At 38.2% G+C, this 20,390-nt stretch overlaps 1 protein-coding gene across 2 annotated transcripts in view; it reads right to left on the reverse strand.

Moving 5' to 3' along the window:
• Positions 1-20,390, reverse strand: part of ADAMTS20 (ADAM metallopeptidase with thrombospondin type 1 motif 20) — a 188,237-nt gene that overhangs the window by 17,526 nt on the left and 150,321 nt on the right. For both annotated transcript variants that reach the window (XM_059080523.2, XM_067009100.1), the window contains 6 exons: positions 17,323-17,523; positions 16,495-16,624; positions 16,189-16,283; positions 16,006-16,100; positions 15,323-15,456; positions 9,485-9,576 (listed from right to left, as the gene is read on the reverse strand). In XM_059080523.2, the coding sequence (XP_058936506.1) occupies positions 9,485-9,576; positions 15,323-15,456; positions 16,006-16,100; positions 16,189-16,283; positions 16,495-16,624; positions 17,323-17,523 (747 nt within the window). The remainder of the gene's footprint in view (positions 1-9,484; positions 9,577-15,322; positions 15,457-16,005; positions 16,101-16,188; positions 16,284-16,494; positions 16,625-17,322; positions 17,524-20,390) is intronic.

Here is a 20,390-nt window from a genome sequence, read left to right on the forward strand (position 1 = left end):
CAAAAATCAATCAGTGTGACATACCATATCACTACAGTAATGGACAAGAACCACAGTATCATCACAACAGATGCAGAAGGAGCATTTGACAAAATCCAACTTATGATAAAACCACTTCAATTAGGAATAGAAGGGCACTTCCTCAATCTGATCAAAGGCATCTACAAAACTCATAGCTAACACACTCAATGATGAAGGACTGAATGCTTTCCCTATGAAATCAAGAAAAGGACAAGGATGTCCACTCTTGTCACTTCTACTCAACACTATCCTGGAAGTTTTAGCTAGTGTGATGAGGCAAGGTAAAGAAATAAAAGGCATCCAGATTGCAAAGGAAGAAGTAGAATCATTTGTGTGTGACATTACTATGTATACAGAATATCCTGGGGAATCCAATAAAAAACTATTACAACTAATAAATGAATTCAGCAAGGTTGCAGAATACAAGATCAATTTACAAAAGTATTGGCAAAAATTAGTGATTTATTGAGGCCTTGGATTTTTTGGGGGGTGGGGGTGGTCTCTTTATTGGCCAACTCTCCTTATCAAAAGTCTTCTTTATCTTGAGATGGAATCTTCTACCCCATTAATGTCTCCTTGAATAATACATACTGATGTCACTCCTCTTTCATGGAGCTCCTTACATATTTAATAGTAGTTATCATAACCTCCCACTATTTTCCTAGCTACCTTCTTCATTTTCCTAACATAACGAAATTTAAACCTTCCTTTTTTTCCTGATTGTCACCTTCTACTCCTAGATAGATTAAAAATTTATCTTTCCCAGACAGAAATTTTTAAGTAAGTATAATATTCCAGTGTCAAGTACAAATAAAACTTTTGGTCTCCATATTGTGTTTTGGTACCTTATGATTATACTGGGCCATTTAGAAATTACTACTTGGGGACTTGGGAACCAAGATGGTGGAGTAGAAGGATGTGTTCTCACTCCCTCTTGAGAGAGCACCAGGATCACAACTAGCTGCTGGACAATCATCGACAGGAGGACACTGAAACTCACCAAAAAAGATACCCCACATCCAAGGACAAAGGAGAAGCCACAGTGAGATGGTAGGAGGGGTGCAATCACAGTAAAATCAAGTCCCTTAACTGCTGGATGGGTGACTCACAGACTGCGAAATACTTATACCACAGAAGTTCACCCACTGGAGTGAAGGTTCTGAGCCCCATGTCAGGCTTCCCAACCTGGGGGTCCAGAAATGGGGGAGGAATTCCTAGAGAATCAGACTTTGAAGGCTACTGGGATTTGATTGCAGGACTTTGACAGGACTGGGGGAAACAGAGACTCCACTCGTGGAGGGCACACACAAAGTGTGTGTGTGTGTGTGTGTGTGTGTGTGTGTGTGTGTGCGCGCGCGCATCCGGACCCAGGGAAAGGAGCAGTGACCCCAGGGGGGACTGAACCAGACCTACCTGCTAGTGTTGGAGGGTCTCCTGTGGAGGCGAGGGGTGGCTGTGGCTCACCGTGGGGACAAGGACACTGGCAGTGGAAGTTCTGGGAAGTACTCCTTGGTGTGAACCCTCCAAGAGTCCACCATTAGCCCCATCAAATAGCCCAGGTAGTCTCCAGTGTTGGGTTGCCTCAGGCCAAACAACCAACAAGGAGGGAACCCAGCCCCACACATCAGCAGTCAAGCGGATTAAACTTTTACTGGGCTCCACTCACCAGAGCTACAGTCAGCTCTACCCACCACCAGTCCCTCCCATCAGGAAACTTGCATAAGTATCTTAGATAGCCTCATCCACCAGAGGGCAAAGAGCAGGAACAAGAAGAACTACAATCCTGCAGCCTGTGGAACAAAAACCATATTCACAGAAAGATGGACAAGACGAAAAGGCAGAGGGCTATGTACCAGATGAAGGAACAAGATAAAACCCCAGAAAAACAACTAAGTGATGTGGACATAGGCAACCTTCCATAAAAAAAATTCAAAATAATGATAGTGAAGATGATCCAGGACCTCGGAAAAAGAATGGAGGTAAAGATCGAGATGATGCAAGAAATGTTTAACAAAGACCTAGAAGAATTAAAGAACAAACAAACAAAGATGAACAATACAATAACTCAAATGAAAACTACACTAGAAGGAATCAATACCAGAATAACTGAGGCAGAAGAACGGATAAGTGACCTGGAAGACAGAATGATGGAATTCACTGCTGTGGAACAGAATAAAGAAAAAAGAATAAAAAGAAATGAAGACAGCCTAAGAGACCTCTGGGACAACATTAAACGCAACAACATTTGCATTATGGGGGTCCCAGAAGGAGAAGAGAGAGAGAAAGGACCAGAGAAAATGTTTGAAGAGATTATAGTCGAAAACTTCCCTAACATGGGAAAGGAAATAGCCACCCAAGTCCAAGAAGCGCAAAGAGACCCATACAGGATAAACCCAAGGAGAAACACGCCGAACACATAGTAATCAAATTGGCAAAAATTAAAGACAAAGAAAAATTATTAAAAGTAGCAAGGGAGGGCTTCCCTGGTGGCGCAGTGGTTGAGAGTCTGCCTGCCGATGCAGGGGACGTGGGTTTGTGCCCCGATCCAGGAAGATCCCACATGCCACAGAGTGGCGAGGCCCGTGAGCCATGGCCACTGAGCCTGCGTGTCAGAGCCTGTGCTCTGCAATGGGAGAGGCCACAATAGTGAGAGGCCTGTGTACCGCAAAAAGAAAAAAAGTAGCAAGGGAAAAATGAAAAATAACATACAAGGGATCTCCCATAACGTTAACAGCTGATTTCTCAGCACAAACTCTACAAGCCAGAAGGGAGTGGCATGATATACTTAAAGTGATGAAAGGGAAGAAACTACAACCAAGATTACTCTACCCAGCAAGGATCTCATTCAGATTCGATGGAGAAATCAAAAGCTTTACAGACAAGCAAAAGCTGAGAGAATTCAGCACCACCAAACCAGCTCTACAACAAATGCTAAAGGAACTTCTCTAAGTGGGAAAAACAAGAGAAGAAAAGGACCTACAAAAACCCAAAACAATTAAGAAAATGGTCATAGGAACATACATATCAATAATTACCTTAAATGTGAATGGATTAAATGCTCCAGCCAAAAGACACAAGTTTGCTGAAGGGATACAAAAACAAGACACATCTATATGCTGTCTACAAGAGACCCACTTCAGACCTAGGGACACATTCAGACTGAAAGTGAGGGGATGGAAAAAGATATCCCATGCAAATGGAAATCAAAAGAAAGGTGGAGTAGCAATACTCATATCAGATAAAGTAGACTTTAAAATACAGAGTGTTACAAGAGACAAGGAAGGACACTACATAATGATCAGAGGATGAATCCAAGAAGAAGATATAACAATTATAAATATATATGCACCCAACATAGGAGCACCTCAATATATAAGGGAACTGCTAACAGCTATAAAAGAGGAAATCGACAGTAACAAAATAATAGTGGGGGACTTTAAACCTCACTTACACCAATCAACATATCATCCAAAATGAAAATAAATAAGGAAACAGAAGCTTTAAGTGACACAATAGACCAAATAGATTTTATTAATATTTATAGGACATTCCATCCAAAACCAGCAGATTACACTTTATTTCAAGAGCGCACGGAACATTCTCCAGTATAGATCACATCTTGGGTCACAAATCAAGCCTCAGTAAATTTAAGAAAATTGAAATCATATCAAGCATCTTTTCTGACCACAACGCTATGCGATTAGAAATAAATTACAGGGAAAATAACTTAAAAAACACAAACACATGGAGGTTAAACAATACATTACTAAATAACCAAGAGATCACTGAAGAAATCAAAGAGGAACACAAAAAATACCTAGAGGCAAATGACAATGAAAATACGATGATCCAAAATTTATGGGATGCAGCAAAAGCAGTTCTAAGATGGAAGTTTATAGCTATACAAGCCTACCTCAAGAAATAAGAAAAATCTCAAATAAACAATCTACCCTTATACCTAAAGGAACTAGAGAAAGAATAAACAAAACCCAAAGTTAGTAGAAGGAAGGAAATCAAAAATATCAGAGCAGAAATAAATGAAATAGAAACAAACAATAGCAAAGATAAATAAAACTAAAAGCTGGTTCTTTGAGAAGATAAACAAAATTGATAAACCATTAGCCACACTCATCAAGAAAAAGAGGGAGAGGACTCAAATCAATAAAATTAGAAATGAAAAAGGAGAAGTTACAACAGACACTGCAGAAATACAAAGCATCCTAAGAGACTACTACATGCAACTCTATGCCAATAAAATGGACAACCTGTTAGAAATGGACAAATACTTAGAAAGGTATAACTTCCCAAGACTGAACCAGGAAGACATAGAAAATTTGAACAGGCCAATCACAAGCAATGAAATTGAAACTGTGATTAAAAATTTTCCAACAGGGGCTTCCCTGGTGGTGCAGTGGTTGAGAGTCCACCTGCCGATGCAGGGGACACGGGTTCATGGCCTGGTCCGGGAGGATCCCACATGCTGAGGAGTGGCTGGGTGGGCCTGTGAGCCATGGCTGCTGAGCCTGCACATCCGGAGCCTGTGCTCTGCAATGGGAGAGGCCACAACAGTGAGAGGCCCACATAATGAAAAAAAAAAAAAAAAAAAAAAAAAAAAAAAAAAAAAAAAAATCTTCCAACAAACAAAAGTCCACGACCAGATGGCTTCACAGGTGAATTCTATCAAACATTTAGAGAAAAGCTAACACCAATCCTTCTCAAACTCTTCCAAAAAATTGCGGAGGAAGGAACACTCCTAAACTCATTCTATGAGGCCACTATCACCTGGATACCAAAACCAGACAAAGATATTACAAAAAAAGAAAATTACAGACCAATATCACTGATGAATATAGATGTAAAAATCCTCAACAAAATACTAGCAAACAGAATCCTACAACACATTAAAAGGATCATACACCATGATCAAGTGGGATTTATCCCAGGGATGAAAGGATTCTTCAATATATGCAAATCAATCAATGTGATACACCATATTAACAAATTGAAGAAGCAAAACCGTATGATCTCTCAATAGATGCAGAAAAAGCTTCTGAAAAAATTCAACACCCATTTATGATAAAAACTCTCCTGAAAGTGGGCATAGAGGGAACCTACCTCAACATAATAAAGGCCATATATGACAAACCCACAACAAACATCATTCTCAATGGTGAAAAACTGAAAGCATTTCCTCCCAGATCAGGAACAAGGCAAGGATCTCCACTCTCCCCACTATTATTCAACATAGCTTTGGAAGTTCTAGCCACAGCAATCAGAGAAGAAAAAGAAATAAAAGGAATACAAAGTGGAAAAGAAGAAGTAAAACTGTCACTGTTTGCAGATGACATGATACTATACATAGAGAATCCTAAAGATGCAACCAGAAAACTACTAAAGCTAATCAATGAATTTGGTAAAGTTGCAGGATACAAAATTAACGCACAGAAATCTCTTGCATTCCTATACACTAATGATGACAAATCTGAAAGAAAAATTAAGGGAACAATCCCATTTACCATTGCGACAAAAAGAATAAAATACCTAGGAATAAACCTACCTAGGGAGACAAAAACCTGTATGCAGAAAATAATGACACTGATGAAAGAAATTAAAGATGATACCAACAGATAGAGAGATATACCATGTTCTTGGATTAGAAAAATCAATATTGTGAAATGACTATACTACCCAAAGCAATCTACAGATTCAGTGCAATCCCTATCAAATTACCAATGGCATTTTTTACAGAACTAGAACAAAAAATCTTAAAATTGTATGGAGACACAAAAGACTCCGAATAGCTAAAGCAGTCTTGAGGGAAAAAAACGGAGCTGGAGGAATCAGACTCCCTGACTTCAGATTATACTACAAAGCTACAGTAATCAAGACAATATGGTACTGGCACAAAAACGGAAACATAGATCAATGGAACAAGTTAGAAAGCCAAGAGGTAAACCCACACACCTATAGTCAATTAATCTATGACAAAGGAGGCAAGGATATACAATGGAGAAAAGACAGTCTCTTCAGTAAGTGGAGCTGGGAAAACTGGACAGCTACATGTAAAAGAGTGAAATTAGAACACTCCCTAACACCATACACAAAAATAAACTCAGAATGGATTAGAGACCTAAATGTAAGACTGGATACTCTAAAACTCTTAGAGGAAAACATAGAAAGAACAGTCTTTGACATAAATCACAGAAAGATCTTTTTTGATCCACCTCCTACAGTAATGGAAATAAAAACAAAAATAAACAAATGGGACCTAATGAAACTTCAAAGCTTTTGCACAGCAAAGGAAACCATAAACAAGACGAAAAGACAACCCTCAGAATGGGAGAAAGTGTTTGCAAACGAATCAACGGACAAAGGATTAATCTCCAAAATATATAAACAGCTCATGCAGCTCAATATTAAAGAAACAAACAACCCAATCCAAAAATGGGCAGAAGACCTAAATAGACATTTCTCCAAAGAAGACATACAGATGGCCAAGAAGCACATGAAAAGCTGCTCAACATCACTAATTATTAGAGAAATGCAAATCAAAACTACAATGAGGTATCACCTCACAAGGGTTAGAATGAGCATTATCAGAAAATCTACAAACAACAGGGCTTCCCTGGTGGTGCAGTGGTTGAGAGTCTGCCTGCCTATGCAGGGGACATGGGTTCGTGCCCTGGTACGGGAGGATCCCACATGCCGCAGAGCAGCTGGGCCCGTGAGCCATGGCCACTCAGCCTGCGTGTCTGGAGCCTGTGCTCCGCAACGGTAGAGGCCACAGCAGTGAGAGGCCTGCATACCGCAAAAAAAAAAAAAAAAAAAAATCTACAAACAACAAATGCTGGAGAGGGTGTGGAGAAAAGGGAACTCTCTTGCACTGTTGGTGGGAATGTAAATTGATACAGCCACTATGGAGAACAGTATGGAGGTTCCTTAAAAAACGAAAAATAGAATTACCATATGATCCAGCAATCCCACTACTGGGCATATACCCAGAGAAAACCATAATTCAAAAAGACACATGCACCCCTGTATTCATTGCAGCACTATTTACAATAGCCAGGTCATGGAAGCAACTTAAATGTCCATCGACAGATGAATGGATAAAGAAGATGTGGTACATATATACAATGGAATATTACTCAGCCATAAAAAGGAATGAATTTGGGTCATTTGTGGAGACATGGATGGATCTAGAGACTGTCATACAGAGTGAAGTAAGTCAGAAAGAGAAAAATATCGTATATTAATGCATATATGTGGAACCTAGAAAAATGGTACACATGAACCGGTTTGCAGGGCAGAAATTGAGACACAGATGTAGAGAACAAACGTATGGACACCAAGGGGGGAAAGTGGCAGGGGGTTGGGGGTGGTGGTGTGATGAATTGGGCGATTGGGATTGACATGTATACACTGATGTGTATAAAATTGATGACTAATAAGAACCTGCTGTATATATATATATATATATATATATATATATATATATATATATTATTCAAGTCATCTAATGACGGAATGACCCAGTTGATTGTATGACTGATTTGACCAATAACAGAGTGATGTGAGTAACAAAACAAACAAACAAACAAACAAAAAACAATTGATTTGCTTGGTTTGTTTATGGCTTATGAATAAAGAACTAAAGTGCTACCTAAGTAACTAGATAGGTAGATGGAGAAATAGATGGTTGGTAGATAAATCACTTCCCCCCAAAACATTAATGAGTGTACTATTTAGGATCTCTATCTTCAAAATTCCAATAAATCTCTTCTGCCCACCCCCCACACCCAACCCAACATATTCTTTTTTTAAATTTACATGTCTTATCTTCTCTCCTAGAGTAAAAGCTCATTGAGAGTTCAAACACTGAATAAATATTTACTGTTTAGTCAGTAAATACATCAGGCATTGAAGATATACATAGGAACCAGTTTCACCAGATGCTTACAGACTAGTGGAGGGAAATGACAAGTAAGCAAATGATTATAATAAGCTCATTATAGATATGATATTGGATGGATAAATAGATGAGAAAGAATGAATGGACACATTTCCCCAATTTGGTAGTTTGAATTTCTAAATCAATTCCAACCATGTGCTGAACAATCCCGAGGCATCTCCAATGCAGTGGCAGCTGGCAGAGAAGAAAGCAAAATATCAGGCAGGAACTAAAACCTCTTAATAGGATTTGCCCTGAAAACCTGGCATTTCATAAAGTAACAAAGTAAAGGCATTCTACCCTCTGCTCAAGTGGAGCACAGACATGTTTCCAATGCATCATATGAACCATAATGTCTTTGTTGTTCTTTAGCCTTAATTTAATTGTAAAGAAATGTGGTATCACATTTTGTTCCATGAAGAGGAAAATAATCCATGTATTATGCCAGCCAATAAAAATAACTCAATATGAAAAAAAGTGAAAAAGAAAAAAGAAATTACTACTTGGTCCACACTAGTTATATTGAACTCATGGTGGTTGAATAAAACACCTAGGTCTTTTTTATATGACATTGCCAGGTTCTACTTGCATTTCTGGACCTAATATTTATTTATTCCAGTTAACTTTTTTCATATTCATTTCAGCCTGTAGTTCTAGTGTCTTTTGTGCTCCTTTAAGTGTCCTTCTCTAATACAGAAAATGCCCTCTTTTTAGCATAAGCATACTTTCCATGTCATAGGATGAAAACTGTGAATGAGAAATTCTTAGAAGAGAGGGCTATGGCAAAAACCCTTTAGCTAGTTCTCTTCAAAATGAAATCGTTATTATAATTACTATCTCCTGGCCAGGATTTTTCATTAATCTATAAATCTACCTAATAATGGTATATTCACCTAGCTTATGTCTCTGTATCTTATCATAAAAAATGTTATTCACACAGACTTTATAAAATCCTATGTTAAAAAAATGAGATAGCAAATTTCTTCTAGGAAGCACACTTTGTACTGGAAAGCTCAAAGATGACATGAAAGGGTGTGCAAAGAGAACTCTGCGAAAGAAAGGATAAAAACATGAATAAAGACACGGAAATGTATTATTTTACAAGTAACAGAAAGTTATTCTGAGAATGTTACAGGCCCAGACAGCTAATATAACTGATGTTAGCAGCAGTGTATGAAAGTCACATGTTTGTGATCCATTCCTTTACCTTGTAACTTATGTCCATTCATTTCTATGGACTAAGTTGAAAGATTGAAAGTGATAAAGCATCATGGAAGGAGAAACAGGATCTAAAAATTTAAAATTCTTATTATTACACCCTTCAAACAAACCCAGTACTGGCAAAGATGCTTTTCCTCCAAAGTTTATCTATAACCTTTGAAATAAATTTCATGTCAGAAGTTTGCATTTTCTATTTACTTATGTGTCTTGCAGTATTTTGGTCAAGGAAGTGAATGAAGAGAAACAGTATTAACTTTACTCAGTGAGAAAAAATAATCAACTATGAAATACCTGTGGGCATCTGGCAGCACTATAGCAATCTCCAGCTGTGGCAAATGGAACTGCGTTTCCAAATACTGTCTGGGCAAAAAGTAGGTCTGTAGCTAAAAAATGATAAATGAAACTCCTTAGCACTGAGACATTGTATGTTTTCACATCTTCATTGCAAAACATGCAGTCTTCATATTACATTCTTAAATACATTCATATAACTAATCCAAAATTTTAAGCAAAAATGTTGGACAATTGTAGCACATAATAAAGATCAGGCTCTCAAATTTTTATTTCATATAAAAATGTTCACCTCATAAATTGTCCTAAAATATGACAGGGACATCTGTAACTAATCCAGATGTTTTAAAAGCTAAATAAATGCTCTATCATATTTTACATCATAGTGAATATCTAAAATAGATAAAGTGGCATCAAGGGGCAAAATTACAGAGGAAAAAACATTATTTAAAGATAAATTATGATAAAGCAACATATACGTGCTTATAGAGAGTATGCATATCAATTCATTTAGAGAATCCAAAAACACGAAGGTAAAAAGTGTGCCATTTTCTTTGATTTCTTATATTACTATTTCAATCTTTCTAATCTTACTTTTGCTAACGCTGTTAGCAAAATTTCTTGACTGGCAACAATGCTGGGGATTCCATATAAAGTATCAGAAAGAAAGAGTCATTGGCTCAAAATTAGGTTGGGAGGAACCTTAAAGGTTAGCTGATCCAATCACTTATTCATGCTTGAATCACTTAAATAACATCCCAACTAATGCTCATGCGGTCGGTGGCTCTCACCTATGCTAATGTTGTTTCAAATATCTTTCAGGAGGACTGCAAGATCACTGCATGCCCCCATGACGACGCCAGTCCCCTAGAGGCAATCCCCAAAGGGAGCATTTCTGGAAATATTTATCGTATCTCCAAGAGCAGCTTCCAAAGCCAGCAGGCCTTCCGTGGTGTGCCAGAGTCAGCTTGTACCAAATCATGAGAACCAATTGTGTGTGTCTCTTCCCAACCCCATGCATAATGGGCTCACGTTGGTAGCTTAAAATTGGCCGTGGTGGGAATATATACCCCATGGAAACTGGCAAAACCTACAAATCAAACTTTTTTTTTTTCCTGATTGTGAAGAGCTGGTTGTTAAACATTTATCCACACACCACTGCTTATGCATGGTACTTAGGGTTAGGCTGGGCAAACTGACACCATTTTCAAATTAGCCTTTGCTACTATCTCCTCCATCATTCCCTGGATAACCCACAGATAGCTCTCGCTTAACATGTCCAAAGCCAAATGCATTATCTTTTGCTCCAAACATATTCCCCATCTCATTGAACTATATCAGCATCTACCCAGTTATTTTGGAACTCTTTCTAAATATTCCATGCCACAACTCCCGATATTCCATCTGTTGGAAAATCATAGCGAGTACCTCTTTAATATTTCTCTCAGGTTCTCTATTCTGAACCAAGTCCCTAATTTAGGTCCTTATCACCTTCTATCTGAACTATTATATTAGCTTCCTAAATATCTTCATGGATACAATTTGTTCTCTCTCCAGCTGAGCCTGTTCCCTCCCCTGCTTATACTCTTACCCCAAAGGTCCCCATAACTTAAAAGATAAATTCAGTTGTATGGTTTAGTACACATTGTTCTTCATGATCTGCTTTCCGGGAACTTCTCTAATAAGCTGCTATATCCCCCAACCTCCATTCAATTTATGCTTAAACAAAACTGGACTACTCCTTATCCTCTAGTGGAACCAAAATGCTTCATCATTTCACGCTGTGTTCACTATGTCTCCTGCTGAAACTCCTTCTCCTCACTTTGGTTAATTCAAATTTGTCTTCAAGATTTCCTTAAGATAGCTTCTTGAGGAAAGTTGACTTTTATTCAGCAAATATTTATTTAGAACCTATTGCATATTGGGCATTATTATAAGTACTGTAAGAGCACAGTAGTGGATGACATAGGGGCCGATGGAACCTGAGTGCTACCAGAGAGAAACAAGTAATAGAGTAGATACTATCATATGTTATAGGTGATCATAGCTATAGAAAAAAAAAATAAAGCAGGAAAAGAATAAGAAGAAAGGGAGTTTAGGAGTGGAGAGGGTCCAGGATGAACTTATTGGGAGGGTGTATTTAAGCAGAGACCAGAAAGAAACTGAGGGGTAAACCCGACAGACAATCATTCTAGGCAGATAGAATAGAAAGTGCAAAGGCCTTAAGGAGGGGTGGAGGCCATGCTTGATGTATTCAAGAAACAGCAAAGGGACAAATGTGTCTGAACCAGATCGTGCAAGGGAGGAGTGTGGAGAGAAGGAGCAGAAAGGTAATGGAGGTGGGAAGGTCTTATTGAGTTTTATTGACCATCGGCAGGATTTTTAATCCTGTTATGAGTTAGATGGGAGATGTTTGGAGAGTTTCAAGCAGAGGTTGGGGTTATTAAAAAGATGAAATGAGACAATGTATAAGACAAGACACGGCTTACGTTTTAAGGGATCACTCTGGAGTCTCTATTGAGAAGAGAATCTAGGTTAGGAGTTGGGGAAAAGGTAAAAAGAAACCTGAGTGCTACCAGACTAAACAGGAATACCAGTCAGTAAGTATAAGAATCCAGGTGAAAGATAATGATATGGACTTGGCCCATGGTGATAGCAAATGAGATAATGTCAAAGTGGGATTTTGCGTGTGTCTTAGCTCAAGCTGCCCTAACAAACTAGCACAGACTGGGGGGCTTAAACAAAAGAAGTGCAGGTGCAAACACGGTCAAGTTCTGGTGAGAGCTCCCCTTCCTGGCTTGGAGATCGTTTTCTTGCCGTGTCCTCACATGGCAGAGAAAGAGAGTCCTGGTGTCTTTTCCTCTTTTTTTATAAGGGCATTCATCTTACAATTATGGCCACACCCTCATGAACTAATCTAGACCTAATTATCTCCCCAGGACCAAACACTGTCGCATTGAGGATTAGGGCTTCATCGTATGAATTATGCAGGACACAATACAGTGCACAGCAGCATGTATGTTAAAGATTCACCTGAGAGAACTTGATGATGGATGGCATGTAGGTGTGAGATAAAGGGTGGAGTTAAAGACATTGTTATGTTTTAGCGAGAGTAACTAGAAGTTGATAGTTGCCATTTACTGAAATGGTAAAAATTCGGGTAGAAGGACTGGTTCCTTTGTAGAGATGTGAATGGACCTAGAGTCTGTCATACAGAGTGAAGTAAGTCAGAAAGAGAAAAACAAATATCGTATATTAACGCATATATGTAGAATCTAGAAAAAGGGTACAGATGGACCTATCTCCAGGGCAGGAATAGAGACGCAGAATGAACATGTGGATACAGTGGGGGAAAGGGGAGGTGGGACAAATTGTGGGATTAGGAATGACATATATGCATTACCATGTGTAAAATAGATAGCTAGTGGGAACCTGCTATAAAGCACAGGAAGCTCATCTCAGTGCTCTGTGGTGACCTAGATGGGTGGGGTGGGGGGTGGGAGGGAGGTCCAAGAGGGAGGGGTTATATGTACACATATCACTGATTCACTTCACTGTACAGCATAAACTAACACAACATGGCAAAGCAATTATACTCTAATTTAAAAAAAAAGAAAGTTCAGTCTTGGATACATTGTCAGACGCATATTAGCCATTCACGTGGATATGCGGAGTAGGGAGTTGAATCTTGGAATTCAGGGCAGCAATCTGAATTAGAGATGTACATTTGGGACTGTCATTTAATAGATGGTATTTGAAATCTGTAAGTTGAAAGAGATCCTTAAGGGAATGACTGAGTCCTGAAGTTCTTCAATGCTCAGTGTTGTATAAGATGAAGAGTAACTAGCCAAGTTGAGAAACAGTGAGAAAGACGGGAGAAAGAGTGACCAAGACAGGAGCCAAATGATGAGAGTGAGAAGTCCTGGAAACCGAAGACTGCTGATGGATCAAGTGAAATGAAAATCAAGAATTTGTCATTGGAGTTAAAGAAATGGAAGAAGAGTTGGTGATGTAAGAGAAAAAGGAAAGTTTGCTGGAATAACGGTCCTGATTTGGTACAAAGCAAGGAGCTCAGGGCACAAGTAGAAAGGGTTGCCTCAGATGGCAGCAGAAATAGTTCATCCACAGTGACCAGAAGAGAAGGCAAAGTCTATAGGTCAAGGTTTAGGTCATCAGCAATGAGTGACTGGAGTGGAGGTATTAGAAAATTTAGAAGTTTGAAGCCAGAGGAGAAGCTGTGAGTCAGACATTGAGAAGAGCTGGGGAGGAATGGACCAGGGTCCGTGCAAGCTCAGGAGTCATGCATTTAAAGTAAGATCAGTCAGGAGGCTGTGTATTACTTGCCACATGCAAGATTCATGGTGCAAGTGCAGAGTAGGTGAAAGGTTTAATTTAATCAAGACTGGGGTTTTGGCACACACGTATGAGGAAGGAAAAGAGAGAGCAAGTGGAAAATGTATACATTTAACATTGTATCTTCAGAGCCCAGTCCAATGCCTGGCAAAATGGCAGGTTTGATAAATTAATGAAAGATAAAAGCTTACTAAACAGCAAATAAGTTCCCAAATGCCCATTATGTACTCAGCAATGCTGACACAACATATATTATTAAAAAATAACCATTGTTTATAGAACACCTACTACTTGCAAGGCATTTACTAGATATGTTACAAGTATTATCTCTTAATCCTAACATTAAAAAAAGAAAAAAAAAAGGAAAGAAAGCAGAAAGAAAGAAAGAAAAAAACCTGAGAGGCATCTTATTTTAGAGATGAGGGAATTTAGGCTTGAAGAGAGAGATGCCCTAGGTCACATGACTGGTAATTGGATGCAGAGGATTTACACTCAGCAATCTAACTCCAGAGTCTATGATCATAACCAAAGCCTTATAACACTTCCCCACTGCAGTAATTGTGGGTGTTCAGTAAATGGTAGCCACTATTACTGACAATAATAGTTCACCATCATATGACTGATTTAGAGATTATGTATTCATGCATTCACTGTCTCAACAAACATTATTTTGTTTCTTTTTGTGGTTTAGGTATTGTGCTAGGCCCTGGTGATTCAATTGTGATTTAGAGTTTCTGCTTCTGAAATGAACTTCTTTGCATTTTCATGTCACTATGTAATTTTCAGGAGGGCAGACAGCCTGATGCTCAGTGTATGTTAGGTTTCATAAAGTATATTTACTTTAACTTGACTGTACTATAAATTACTTCCTAGAAAGGCAGCAGGTCCATAATCTGGGATCTGTGGGTGGGACTTTATCTCCCTACAATGCCAGTTACTAACTGTATGAATTGGGCCAATCACTTAATTCTATAAGTGTATCTTAATTTCATCGCTGGCAACAATGTGATGAAATTTTGCCTTATCTAATATAGGGTTGTTAAAAAGATCAAATGATATAAAGTATAAGAAAATACTAGACAAACTGTCACCTGAAACTAGTGTTAATTATTACTTTAAGCCCTTGCAAAAAAGCTTATACAACTACATTGAAGATATTAACTTCCTTACTTTTAATGTAATTGAGGATCTTAAGGTAGACGGTTATATCTTGGAAGGGCAGGATCTTTACTATGACAGTATCCTTACTATCTTTCCTAATGACAGTGTCATTATCACTACATTTTTATTAAGGGTTCCCATGGTCCATTTCATTGCACTGGAACTATGTAGCTAATAACTTTTTAAAAAGAATTCTAAGTAACTATTGTACAATGCCAGGCCCTTCTCTATACCCTAGCTACCACATATACCATATAGTATATTGTTAGACTTGCGTTAGCAAGCAGATACTTTTCATTTTACAAATAGAGATTCAGCACTTACTTTTAATTTGCATGGAATTAAGATCAATTCTTAATTTGCTGAAAACAGTGTGTCCAGCAGCCAAGTAGTCATTTTTACATTCACAGTCTTGCCTCCTACTTCCATTAAAAGGACATTCATATGGATTTTGCAGTCTGTAACAACATTAAAATATTTTAGTATTAGATCCCGTATTAGACCATAATGCAGATAAATGGTAAACTTCGGAAGTGGGAAGGTAAAAGACACACTCTTCAATATTTTAGGGTCAACAAGTTAAATGTGAAAGAAGTAAAAATCACTCAACATGTTAAATGTCAAAGAAATACAAAATGAGCAATGGGAAATTCAAGACCAGTTTGTGAAAAAATAATTCAGCTGTATAGTTCTCCTAGCTTTTGTTACCGGAATTAATTTGATTTCTATGAAAATACACACAGGTCTTAAATTCTTCCCTCCTCTGTTGTCTCACTGCTCACCCATAGTATCATTCTTAGTCAGTCTCTCTGTGAGTACATGTTAATGCCCAAATATTTATTATTGAACAGGCATAGACAACATCTGGCTTAGGTCCTAATATGTCCACGTGTTCCTAAATTACTTGTCCCACTGGGAGCTATTCAAGTACCACTCTGAACTCTGGAACTTCGAATTCTCTTGAAGGACCATAAAAATGCACAGATAAGGCAAAACACAGCATATACCTAAAGCCGTACACTTCAGAGAAGTTGTCTTGTTCACCTTTGACCAATGATATATATTCCTTGGGGTTCTGCAAGTGCATGCCAGCACAATAGATCTAAAGAGAAAATGCAAAGATCCAGAAAAGCTTTCTTTCAAAGTCAACAGTCAATGTTAAAATCAAATAGGAACTGTCTTCATAATACCTTTATTATTCTTCCTTTAATGTTAAGGTAATAGTCACCATCCTTGGTAATGTTGTTTTTCACTTGGATTTCTTTACAGCTGGTAAATGTTTTACCTTCAAGGACAATTGAGTACAACTTATCAACAATGAACAAATTACGGACACCACATGAATATAACTCAGTTACACTAATATTGTTATACCCTGAGAAGAACAGACCTTTCCTTTTGTGGACTGTATGACTACTCTAAGTATTTGTTTTCATATTTTAATTAAAACTTCTTAGGAACGCTTAGGTTCTAGATTTTTGAAGTCCAGTACTTACAGTCATGGACATAACATTTCTCTTGAGCATCTGGTTTTAAACTCTTCAAACATAAGTCACTGGACCAACCATTGTCAGCTATGCATTCCACTCTTCTCTCCATTATCCCAACTCCACAAGTCACAGAGCACTGTGAACAGAGTAAAATTTGAAGGCGGAGTATATAATGGATAATAAGGCCAGTAAATACATATCTTCTCCTTTCAAACTAGGTCCTTTTGGAACAAACTGATGATCAATAATGGCTAGAATTACTGCAGACACAAAAATATCCTGGAGGCTAGAGAGTCGCAGATGGGGCTAATCCTTAAGAAACTGAATCTATTCTTTCTCAGTTACTGGCTTCTTTCCATTTATGTTGTATAGTTAGCCCAGCAGTATATTGTAAATCCTTGGAAATATTAATTAATGACGGTTATTCAGACTACTGAGTTTTTACTCATTGCTGTATGCTGAGTTTGCAAAGCAATATTTACTTGCTTTCTATCAATTAAATTGGAAATGGAATATGCTGCAAATAACCATACATTAGATTTATTTACTTTTTCACTTAACCAATAAGTATTGCTTAAGCGTCTATTCAAAATGGAAGCCACTGTGCCAGGCTCTCTGAGGAACAGAAACAAGTATTATTTATGGTCCCTGCTTAAGGCAGGTTATAGCAAACATAGAAAAAGAGATGATAACTGATAAATAACTGATAAAGTGATTGTTAGACAATAGGGGTATGAGACAACTCTGATATCTAGTTAGAGGTGCAGAACACTAGACATCCCACAACTAGAAAGTCTCATTCAGAAGATTTTAAATTCATAATTATATACTGACCTTGCTCCATTTTCCAACTTTCCAAGTGGCCATATGCAAACAGGTTCTAAAATTGCATTTGTAAACCTGAGGGGAAGGCAGCACCGGGCATTCTTGATAGTCTATAGGCCACAGCTCATGAAGCTTATATTTCTCAGTAGATGGGATCTCAATGCAATACGTAATCCTTTGTTGGTAACTAAATCCACAGTTACCTGCACACTGAAAAATACAATGTTACGAAGGGAGGAGAAGATGCCCTTAAACTTAACCAGGGTTAAGCACCACTACTTTCCAGGTGCTTAATATATACTATGTTATGGTATCCCCACAACAATCCTATTTGTTAGCCTCATTTACAGATGGGTAAACAAAAGTTCAGAGGTATTAGGCAACTTTCGCAGAGTTGTACCAGGATGGAAAGGATCCACATTCAGGATAGACTGTCTAGTTGCAGTGCCTATGTTTTTTTCTGTTTGTTCGTTTGTTTGTTTTCTGTTTTCTTGGTCACACTACATAAAATAGCTTAACTGAATGAAAATTTATCTCCTGATAAGCAGAGCTTTGGAGAAATGAAACATATCAAGGGTTCCTACCTGAAATAAAAGACATTTATTAGTCTTAATGTACTTGTAACTCTATATAAGTTTAGCATATATTTATCTCTATACATACAATGTGATGTGTACTACCATTTGACTAGAATAGGTCAGCGATCTAGATATGAATTAACGATCCAGAGAAAAAAATGGGCAAATAGATTTCTGACTCCAACAAAAAGGAGTAACAAGGAATAGAGTTACCATCTGACCTAAAACAACAAAAACACCTGAACAAAATATGTATTGATAAAATTATGGCTCTTAAGACACTGGACATTAGGCAATAAAGGACAGTGATCCCTGGGAGACAGAAACAAAGTGACCCTATAATTGCTCCAGCGTGGTGTCTTGAGAGAGCTTCCAGGTTTTGGAACAAGGAAAGGGATCCCAAGGGGACAGCAGAGTTCTGACCAGTGCAAACATGTGAGAACACCAACTGAGGCCAAGGGATGAACCAACTAAAAGACATATGGGGACGTCCCTGGGGGTCCAGTGGGTAAGACTCCGTGCTCCCATGCAGGGGGTCCAGGTTCGATCCCTGGTCGGGGAACTAGATCCCGCATGCATGCTACAACTAAAAGTCCACATGCCACAACTAAGAAGTCCGTATGCCACAACTGAAAGATCCTGCATGCCACAACAAAGATATCGTGTGCCTCAACTAAGACCTGGTGCAACATAAATAAATAAATAAGTATTTTTAAATAAATAAATGACATATGAATCACTGTATCTGGCACTCACACAGGACCAAATATAGTGTCTGTTCCCTTCATTCAGACTGGAAAACCTTATATACATGCAGCAATAGGTAGAGTACTCAAAAGGGTCTTGCCACAGTAGATGGGAATAGCTAACCCTAGACTAAACAATGCACTGATCTCTCATAAAAAATCTTAAGAGTAAGACAAGAAAAGATCACACTTCTTATAGACAAAATAACTGAATTCTGGAACAAAGCTCAAAATATATGTATAGAAATAAAAACTATCCAGTAGCCAACAAAGTAAAATTCATAATGCCTGGCATGCAATAAAAAATTAACTGACATGCAAAGAGGCAGGAAAATATAACCTATGATGAGGAGAAATATCCATCTATCAAAGCAGACCCCAAGGGGTGAGTGACATCGGTGAAAACAGCAGAGCAAGGACCTCTGAAAATGTTCTCTTCTATAAAGGCAATGAGAAAACTGACAGAAGTTGTGAAAAATCAACTTTTTCAGAGTTCTGTAAATTAACCAAAGCCTTGCAGCAATCCGGGAAGCATTTATTAAAGAAATAAGGCTAAATCTCAGTAAGAACAGTGAGCTTTGTGTGTTTTAGTTTGCCCTATTCCCATTCCCCCTCTTCAGCTCTATAGAAGGATTGAAAATCAACAGCCCTGCAAACATAGTGAAAAACAAAAGCATGGAAGCCACCAGAGGGATTGGACATCTTTCTAAGCGTCATTTCCAGAGAACTGTCATTATTTGAACTGTTTGGTGGTTTTCTGAAAGACCTCACTTGCAAGTCTCTATTTGACTTTACCCAGTGCTTGCCCAGTGCTAAAAGTCTTCTCCTTGGAGGCATTTTTGAACACAATTAAAGGCTATTGTTTAACTTTGCAGCTTCCAGAGGAAGTGGATAACAGTCAGGCAAGCAATGGGCTACCAAGAAAAGCTTAAAAGGAAAAGCTGGGAAAGGAGATATACACAGGGGCTTTAAAAACTCCAACAGAGTCATAGATAACTAGAACGCCATGGACATACATAAGGTTGTGCACATGTCTAGGGCTGTGTGCAAGCTTAGGAAATATCTGAGAAGTACCTACACTCTCATTTCTGGCTGATGTCAAGGCTCTGCTCAAGCAGGAAGTTAAGGTTAAGGAAGAGTTGTCAACTGCCTTATCTAGTGTTGAAGATGCCCACACATGCACACAGAGCCCCTTGGCAAAGACTGGAGATTACTGGTTCCAAGTATCTCAGGAAATCACTATCCAGTCATTAGTTGACAACTAATCAAATAGAGACTTTAGTGACCACATGAGACAAAGAATACAGACTTTACAGTTCGTTCAGAAAAGTCACTGAACAAACAAACAAACAAACAACAAACAGCAGTAACAACAAACTCTGGGAAGATGGGAGAACCTGTGTAGAAATCTGTGTATAGAAATCTATGTAGACCTATAACAAGTAAAGAGATTGAATTAATAAAAAAACTTCACACAAATAAAAACCCAGGACCAGAGCCTTCATTGGTGAATTCCCCCAAAAGTTTAAAGAAGAATTAGCACCCTCCCCCTCCAAAACACTTCCAAAGGATAGAATAGAAAAGAACACTTCCTAATTTGTCATATGAGGCCAGTATTTCCCTCATACCAAAACTAGGCAGACATAACAAGGAACGAAAACTACAGACCAATATCTCTTACGAATATAGATGTAAAAATCCTCAACAAAACACTAGCAAAACAATCCCAGAAGCAAATAAAAAGGATCATATA

Source organism: Kogia breviceps, chromosome 12 (genome assembly GCF_026419965.1).
Source record: "Kogia breviceps isolate mKogBre1 chromosome 12, mKogBre1 haplotype 1, whole genome shotgun sequence".
In the NCBI taxonomy this organism is placed as follows: Eukaryota; Metazoa; Chordata; class Mammalia; order Artiodactyla; family Physeteridae; genus Kogia; species Kogia breviceps.